Here is a 9,119-nt window from a genome sequence, read left to right as displayed (position 1 = left end):
ATCTCCTCCAGCCGTGTATGCTGCACGGGAGGCGGGCGGAATATCAGAGTAATTTCCTGCTGCTCTGTTGGTTGTACGCGTCAAGTCTATTTTAAGCCACTGACTGCTCTGTAAACACATGCCAACAACCAAGCAAACCATGTTAAACAATGTGATCTCTATTTTGCCCAACTTCGACTTCAGTTTCCTTTTGACGTTATTGATCGGCTAGATGAGCAGGCAAGACTATTCTGAAAGAGCAACGAATATCAACATCTGGGTAAACCAATCCTATTCATTCATTATCATTTGATTCTACATCCGACAGAAATACAGAATTTATGCACAATTTAAAAAAAAAAAAAAAAGTCTATACATAATTTTGTACTGAGAAAAGTTTCATAAATTATTGTGCCAAGCATCCTGATCGAAACCACTGATGCAATGACTTGATACCTTTGTGTATATACAAAGACACCCCTATTTATGGCCGGGAATCGCAAATACCATTGGCTAACTTTGAGACCCATCTTTGCAGCCGATGTAGATTGCAAAATAGATGCTGCCGTGACGCTTACGTGTCGTCTGATGCTGCAGTGTCAGTGTAGATTCCCAGTAAGACTGGACTTAACACCTGAAGGCTTAAATGTTCCCACAAATAAAATAAATCACACAGTATTAAGATATTTAATAAAAGAACATTTGAGAAATGCAGAATACAGAAAAGGAAGCACGGTTGAAAAGTTCAGTAAAGCTCGTTTATTAACGCTCAGTTTTAAGCGGCAAAGTGTTGAAAATGTCACGTTAACAGCAACAGGCCATAAAGCACGGAGTACCAGAGTTACAAGCTGCACTGCAGGTAGTGCGTGTCTCATAATCAGAAGCAACTGTTGAAGTGAGAAGATCATGAACTGTATTTGTGTGCACTAACTATTGGTAAAGGTTTAACGTGGCTGACTGACGGTGGAAGCGTGATAGGAACTACTGACTCAGAGAGTGCGCGTGAGAGCAGGCTGAAAGATCTACAACCATCCAAGAGTGAACGTTCTGCATGTTTGCCAAATAAATAACAGACAATTATAAAATGTTAACAGCTTATATTTTCCATATATCTAATATTTTAAACCACTATGTGCCCGCTTGCTACATTCATTGATGATTTGCATACATTTTGTACAATGGCATCTTCCCAATCAGAGCACAACTAACAGCTAATTTACATATGCAGTATAAATAGTACATTAAATGTTTTTCATTGCAAATAACACAGGGAATGCATGGGGGGGGGGGAGTTCATTTATAGCTGCTCATATCGGTACTGGACCCTTGTTTTGGGTTTAGCCCCCCTCCCTGCCGCTGACACGGAGCTGGAGGACTCAATTTTAGATGTTAAAAGACGAATTCTGGATAAAAATCAAACCATCCTGAGTGAGGCGAACCTCCCAAACCGTTCCAAAAGGAAAGGCAGCTGACTTTAAGGGTGTGTGCCGTTTGGTTTGGGACATACCCCTTTGTGTTCCCTTTTTAAAAAAAACATAGCAACTGGTGAAAGAAGGCAAGGAGGAATAAGTGAGGAGAGTGGCTCGCTCCAAACTTGTCATGGTTTATGGAATGAAGACACTTGGTGGAGTGATTGCAGAGAGGGAGGTTGACACAGGACAGGAGGGCAGCTCAGCAGCCTCCTGTTCCTGCTGACGAGGAGGGAGCTGCTGTGGAGTTGGCGTTGCTGTTCTGACCTTTTCCTTTGTGCCTCTGGCCGCCCCTCCTCCTCCCACCTCCTCCAGACTTTGGCTGCAAAGGAGAGAGAACCAAAGGCCAGAGAGTGTTTATGTCAGGAAAGTGCTGGCATAAGTGCTTGACATCTACCGGAATATTTTAACAACCAACTTTGTGTAATTAAGAATATCTCCTTTCGCCTCATTACCCAGCCGATCTCTTAAATAGTTTGGTTTATGCTCATAGTGCAAAATGGAACCTCAAAGGATGCCGCCCCTCCACGTAACATGGATGTTTTGTATTGTCGATGCTCAGTCTAAAAGTTGTATACATATATAATATAAATTTAACATGAAAACATAATTAACAATAAAAAATACCATCTTTTGAAGCTTGCCATCTGTGAAAACAAAACCCCACTTAATCAGGATCTTCACAGCTCTTGCTCACTTTGAAAGACCGATTTTACCTTGTTCTCTTTGTTGCCCTCCTTTATCTGAGGGTCTTCATCTCCCTCTCCCTTAGGAGGCAGCCACGCAAGCACAGGAGAGGGAGAGAGGGTGTGAGGAGGTTATGTTGCATGAAAAGGTTTAGGATGAAAGAGAATGCAAAGAGCGTCGTAGAACAGAAACAAGTCAGAAAAGAGCAGCAATAATAGAGCAAGTACACAGAAACAGGAAATACAATAAGCAACCACACTTATAGCACTTGATGAAATAACATTTTTATTGTCTTACCGGTTGTATCATGGTCGGGCCTGCTGACGGTGCTATCGTTGCTGCGTCATCACCGCCTGCCACTGTGCCGTCCTCTTTTCGGAGCGGCGCCTTTTTCGTCGACTGCATTTTGATTTGTGGAGGTTTGGAGTTTGACGGCATGTTATTGGTGGATTGCAACAGCTGAAAAAAATGTAAGTCAATATTTTAGTCTCAAAATGATTTTAAAAAGCAAATTACTACAGCAAAATCTACACAACTCAACCTCAACCTGACAGGAAATGTTTCACAAGGCAGCATGTGAAGTGAAAGGAAATCATTGGTTTTGTGTGGGGTTTTTTTTTCATACATGCAGTACATTTGATTAATTTATTAATTTTAAATTAATAATTTAAAGAGTGGGTATAATGATGTTTCACATTTTAAGACATGTATATATAATGTTACAATGTTGGATGTCCAAACTAAATGTGGGTGAGGTTTCACATCTGTAGGTTAAAGCATGTTGGAGTAATCCCCAGACTTCTCAGCTCAGTCTGCAGGATGCTGTGAACGCCAGGTTTCTGACAGGTTTTTTGTGATGTCACAGCTGGCTTCGGAGAGCTGACCAATTAGAGGAAAAGTGGGCCTGTAGGGGCGGGGTTTCTTAACGGGACAGAGCTGACTGAGTCATTTCAGTCAGAGGCTGTATGAGGGCCTGCACAGAGCACCAGTGTCACAAAAATGAGGAGTTTTTTTTAACTGTAAATTATGCTAAGCTACTCCACAGGTATCACAGAAGGAAAAATGAAGCTTTAAATTAGCATAATACCCCCCCTTTAAGGTGGAGCTAAACAAATACTGGATTGTGGGGAAAGAGCCCTGATGTTATGGAGTAAAAAGTGACAAAATGATTCCATTTAATAAATGCTGTAGATACTGGCACATCATTGCAAGGGGGAAATCACTACATCTGTAAACATCCATTGGTCCGTACAGCGCCCCCTCACTCCTTGTTCTCTGCTCGGGTCACCGTACCTTTGTGATGGTGCCCACAGCCTTGGTGCGTCCCTCCCTGAACACCAGCCTCTGGTCGCAGTGCAGGTACTCGGGTGTTTTGATGAAGCGGAAGTGGACGGAAGCCTTGTCCCCTGTTCGTAAGCAGTCTCGGTTCATGGACAGGATGGTGGCCGTCTGTCTGATGCTGCCGCAGTGCACTGAAAGGTGATGGAGTAAAAGACGGGCAAGGGGAAAATGAGTGAGACAAAATGTATCACATCAAATCCTTTAAACCAATCAGTGTTTAAGATTAAATGGTATTTGTTAAGTTGGATCAAATACTTATTCAACGGAAGCCCAGAACAGCTGTTTGCTGTTATTTCTATGTTTTTGTTATCTTGAGATTAGGAGGCATTTATCTATATTTATTATATTTTTCTTAACACCGCAGCATAATTGTGAGGAACTCTAAATGATCTTATTGTTTAGAGATATCTGCTTCTTATTTTCCCAAAGGTAATGAGATAAATTAACCTGTTGGGCATGACCTTATTTCATTGTTACCCACCCATGGCCTGGTATCTGGGGGATATCGTAGTGGGATGATGCAGCACCAGGATCTCAGCCTCAAACTCCCAAGTGGCCTGTGGGCACAACCTGGGGGAAACCATCACCATGCCTTTCCTTATGGACGAGCGCTTGATCTGTGTAGAGTGACAGGAGGGGAAATTATTTAACATTATCCTTCTATCATCAAGATGTGTTAGACACGTTCGGCTGGTAAGAAAGAGAAATTATTGGGAGAAATAAGAATTAAAAATAAATCTACTTCCTACCTTTTTGAGAGCGAAAGAGGCGGTCTGACCCCCTCTGACCTCCTTTACAGGCATTCTCTTGCGGTGGATGGATTTTACAGCAATGGAGATGAAGCTGCCCAAAGGGTCCGGCCCGAGTAGCATTGTATCATTCAGACGTATAAGTCCGCGTAAAGTAGTTCCTGAGACGACAGTTCCCACTCCCTGAGACATAACCACAGCCCATTGTTAAGATAGCGTTTGATGGCTACTTCTGTAGAGCGACATTCCTCAAATGATTCACACAGTTAAACAGATTGAGGGATAAGAGTGTGTGAGGTCAGAGTACCGGCACAGAGTAGGTGTCGTCTATCTGAAACTCAGCCGGCTGGTCGTCTCTGTAAGAGGTCCTGGAGGAGAGCAGGTTGAGAAACATCTTGAGCAGGTCCATGTTCTCTCCTGTGACATTGGAGATCTGAAAGATGGGACACATCCTGGGGAGGGGACACAACACACACACACACACACACACAAAAACACAGGTTACACACAGGAGAATTTCATCTCTTAATCTGACTCAAGCCTCGACAGACTTCGTACCTCTCAGAACTGAAGTTAGAAGCCGTGACGATGACGTCATCCTTGTTCTGTACCAGGACGGGGATCTTCCTGCAGCCGGGGGACTTCAGTAACCTCTGCAGCAGCTTCAGTGTCTCTGTTACAAGCAAGCAAAAACACAAGAGTTACAGCACACAGCCTGATGGTAAGCATTGTTCTTCATTGTTCGAAGTCAAAATTGTGTTTAAATTACAGCACAACCGAAGACACACAGTGCTACTTCATGTTGTCACATATAAGACAGAAATATGATTGAGGGACTGATGAAAGGGACTCTGGAGGACTGACCTTGCAGGATGTTGGCTGGACACATGTCTATCTTGGTTACCACCACGAACACAGGCACATTCAGGGCCAAGGCCAGACCCAGGTGCTCTTTGGTCATCCCTACGATACCTGCATTACTGCCAACCTGGTGAAGTAAGGAGACAAGACATTTCAGTCTTTATTTAAATAGAAGAAACAGGGAGAAAAGCATTTGCATCGACTTGGTGGATGCTTTCTGACCATGAGCATGCAGAAGTCAGGCAGGTGTCCGGTCATCCCAAACACGGTGGTCTTGAGGTATTTCTCATGGCCGGCCAGGTCTATGAAGGTAATGACCTTGGAGGACTTCTCACAGATTTTGGTCCAGTCCAGGCTTCCTCCATGGCTGTCTGGTTTGTTCACCACCTAGAGGCAGACAGAGAGGGGCTGAGTTGATCCTAAAAATATAATTCTTAAAGAACTAGCTCTAGCTCTGCCATCCTCACCTGTCCCTCCTGGTCAAAGCCGAGGATATCGTTGCCCACGCTGCTGGTCCTGCCGCTCTCCATCTCGTGCTTGTGTCTGAAGAGCTTCTGGCGAGCAAAGCCTCTGCCATTGTCCAGCTCTCCGTGCGTCAACACTCCCAGCAGAGTACTCTTACCGGCATCCACGTTACCCACCACTGCAACCCTGAGGGAAAGAGGAGAACCAAAATATCATCAAGACTGTATAAAGAAGTCATAACCATGACACCTTGGTATTAACTTTTGTGATCACTCACCTGACCTCCAGGAAGTCCAGCTCACCCACACGCCGGCGGATCAGATAGTCGCGTACCAAACCGGCAGCTTCATTGCGCTCCCGGAGCGGAATCAGGTCAGCATCAATTTGCTCACACATGGAGTGCACCGTGGCTATGGAGGCCTCCATATCCTTCTCATCCAGACCCCAGTCACCCCCATCTACAACAGGAGGCAGAGGAGGAAGAGGAACAAGAGAGGTACAAAATCTAACATGTGTAGATGACAATGTTCCTGGTTTTATAAACTGCTTTTGCACAAATGGACTTGAAAAAGAGGAATTTTAAGTAACCACAGTATGTGAACTGTCTGTTTTTTTCCTTACCTGAGCCCATCCCAACCACATAGATGGTCTCTCCACATCCCTCCTCCATCCTGTCCCGGAGCTGGCGAAGTAATGAGTCATACTGCTCTCCATTGGGGCTCACAAGCGCCAGCTGTTAGATACATGTGTGTGTGAGGAGAAGAAAGAAACAGAGAGAAAAGTTGCTATTGTGCATCACCCTGGCTTGATGGATGTTCTTTGTACAAAGTAAATTAAATATCCAATGAATTGCAATCAGTGATGGCAATTAATTGTTTCGAGGTTGGTGATAATTGCACCTTGTGTAGTGGCTTTCAAGAGAGGCTTTGACAGAACCTCAGAGTTAGCTACACTTCCTACAGCTCTCATATTCAAAATGTAAACCGCAGTAGAAAGTAAACCTGCTGGAAATAACAAGTTCAAAAGCTGCTCTCTGCACACAAACACAGCTGTCTCTCTTCCCACGAAACACTTCAAGGATACATGTGAACGCAGCACCCTGCTGATAGGGATGACCTAAAAAGCTGCAATATGCCAGTACCACAGAGAGACTGCTTTAGTAGTTCAAAACCCAAATCATTCATTAGACCTATCTATTAATCAACCTTATACATTAATGACATCACACACAGTCTGTACTCAAGTAGAAGATACTTGTGTATGAAAGTAAAAAGAAGCCCTTTGGAGGTTCTGCCAGCCGTGTCCGTGCACAGTTGATGAAGAGCATCTCATATTTGGGAGACAAAAACTTAAAAGAATCTTTCTTCAAATTAGGCTAAATGAAAAGACAATAATTAACTAATGATCAATAAATGTGTTTCATCCATGTCATTAGTTCTCCCTGTCAGTCACGGACATCACATTTACTGGACGCCTCTTCTTTTCCTTCTTCATGTTACGTCTGTTCGGTCTGATATGCACTTGTTTATGCTTATGAATCAATTTTTCTGCTGTTGTCCAATCCGTTTAGGTTGAAATCCATCTTCATGTTTGGAAGGCAGCGTAATGACACAAAATGAAAATAACTGTCATTCCCCTTAAAATGCATTAAAGCTTAAGTAATAAGGCATGCAGGGAGGTAAACGTACAGATATTTGTGTTTAAGTGTTAAAGGGGTAAAAGTAAAACGTCCTGAAAAATAAACACTCAAGTAAAGTGCAGATAACTTAAACTGTTCTTAATCACAGTAAGCAACGTGTTTGTACTTTGTTACTTCTCACATCAGTGTACATAAGCATATCAAAGTTGACCACACAACATATCAAAGGCTGACACAGACTGATGAAACTGACAGGAGCCAAAGGTAAGGAAGCGACCGCCTCCCTGATGCAACCCTGTGAAACCTGTACGTAGGGAATGTAATGTCGTTGTAATGTGAAATTTGACCCTTCCGGACACAACCCATGTCTTTATCACGTTTATGTAACAGTAGATCTCTTTAATCACAGCATTTTTTCATTGCAATACTACAGCACTGAGTCTGAATAGTGAAAAGCTACCTTTAGTAAACAAAAGCAGGTCTGCAATGTAATGTCTTTTTTTCCTTTTTTTAAAACCTGCTGGACAGGTAGAGGTCCAGCAAACTCGCCTGGCTACATTATGGCTTTATTTGTATAGCCAAGCACTTTTCATACATCTAACATGTTGCATCTAAAAGTGCTTTACCAAAATAAAAACAATCAGCATCCCCACCCCCCAATTCATACACAAGGCTAGATAAAAACATGTTGTAAACAGAGAGCCCGAAACTGAGGAAGCACTGGAGATAGGATTAAACTGTTCAGACTCAAAATAGCAAAATAAAACGGAGAACATAAATAAGACCATCAAACATTAAGAGGTTGCCCATAAAAATAAACTAGAATAACATAATAAAACACTAAAGTCAGATAATAACATATGAGATAAAAAGGTAGGTCTTTAGTTTGCTGTGTTGGAGTTAACCCACCATGTCAAATTAGTGTTATGGTTTGTTTGACAACAGAGACTGTCATGTGTCTCTGTCTTGCTTTGAGCAGTTTCATCACATGTGAAGAGTAGAGAAATGCCGTGTTAGCATATGGTGCAATGTGCTTCGACTGATAGAATGTAACCAGGTTAATGTTAGTTCATTAACAGCTGGGGCTAGCGTTAGCGACAACTAGCTATTTTATTTGACGTTAGCAGAATACATTCCTTGAGCACATAAAGTCTGTCGTATTAAGTTTATAGTATTTGGTAGTAGAGGAACTCAACAGCTAACAGTGTTTAGTTATTACATAGTTATACACATAATGCTCATAATTTGTTTCATTCATTCATTCCCAGGGGCAGCTAACGCTAGCTAAGCAGCGCCATAGCATCCGGGGCCTAGCTTTACCTTGTTGGTGAAGTCAACGCCGCGCTCCTCGGACTCGCCATTGATCATGTCCCCGTCATCGAAGTAGTCATCCCCGGCGTCGTCCCCGCTGCATCCTCCCCGGTCTGGAGCGAATATACTCGCAGGGACTAAAGCGTCAGCCAGCGGTATGGAGCCCGGGTTTATACCTGGCTCATGCGCCGCTGCTATTGATGCCATTTTTATGCCAGCCTTGCAGAGATAAAAATTCAAGCTGTTGTGATGACGGTTAGTAACCACACACAGACACACACACCAGCCACACCACACTGCACGTTAACGTCTGTTATCTACGCTACAATAACAGCGTCTTCACTCCAGCTAACACGACAAGAGCAGACTGCGAGTTTAACTCCAGCTGTTAGCATTCAAGCCATTTAAAAATAAAACTGCTGCCACCATCTCATCAATAATAATGAGGAAGGTTCGTTTTAGCCCGCCCCTTTACTCCTGATCCACCAATGTAGTTGTACTTTTAATCGATACCTTTGCAGTGGACCAATAGCAGTGAGGGGGTCGTTCATATGATTACATGATGGGACAGTCCCTCACAGGGCAGCAGGGCTAGTGTTGTTGTAATGGTGCAAGCAC

At 43.2% G+C, this 9,119-nt stretch overlaps 1 protein-coding gene across 2 annotated transcripts; it reads right to left on the bottom strand.

Annotated features, from left to right (window-relative positions):
- Positions 1-652: 652 nt before the first annotated feature.
- On the bottom strand, positions 653-8,875 carry gtpbp1 (GTP binding protein 1). Of its 2 annotated transcripts, XM_069674054.1 has the most exons (14): positions 8,511-8,875; positions 6,173-6,284; positions 5,829-6,009; positions 5,554-5,737; positions 5,309-5,473; positions 5,090-5,213; positions 4,784-4,898; positions 4,533-4,677; positions 4,226-4,408; positions 3,958-4,093; positions 3,429-3,607; positions 2,433-2,594; positions 2,165-2,215; positions 653-1,770 (listed from the first exon to the last, which is right to left on the bottom strand). In XM_069674054.1, exons 1-14 carry the CDS (start codon positions 8,706-8,708, stop codon positions 1,651-1,653), a joined length of 2,055 nt encoding a protein of 684 aa, XP_069530155.1. In that variant the 5' UTR covers positions 8,709-8,875; the 3' UTR covers positions 653-1,650. The 2 variants fall into 2 exon arrangements, with proteins under 2 accessions (XP_069530155.1, XP_069530156.1); XM_069674055.1 differs by lacking the exon at positions 2,165-2,215.
- Between the last annotated feature and the right edge of the window lie 244 nt (positions 8,876-9,119).

This window comes from Semicossyphus pulcher, unplaced genomic scaffold, assembly GCF_022749685.1.
Source record: "Semicossyphus pulcher isolate SPU_LCO1_2020_fin unplaced genomic scaffold, fSemPul1.0.p SCAF_23, whole genome shotgun sequence".
Classification (NCBI taxonomy): Eukaryota; Metazoa; Chordata; class Actinopteri; order Labriformes; family Labridae; genus Semicossyphus; species Semicossyphus pulcher.
This window is presented reverse-complemented; position numbering and strand designations above follow the sequence as displayed.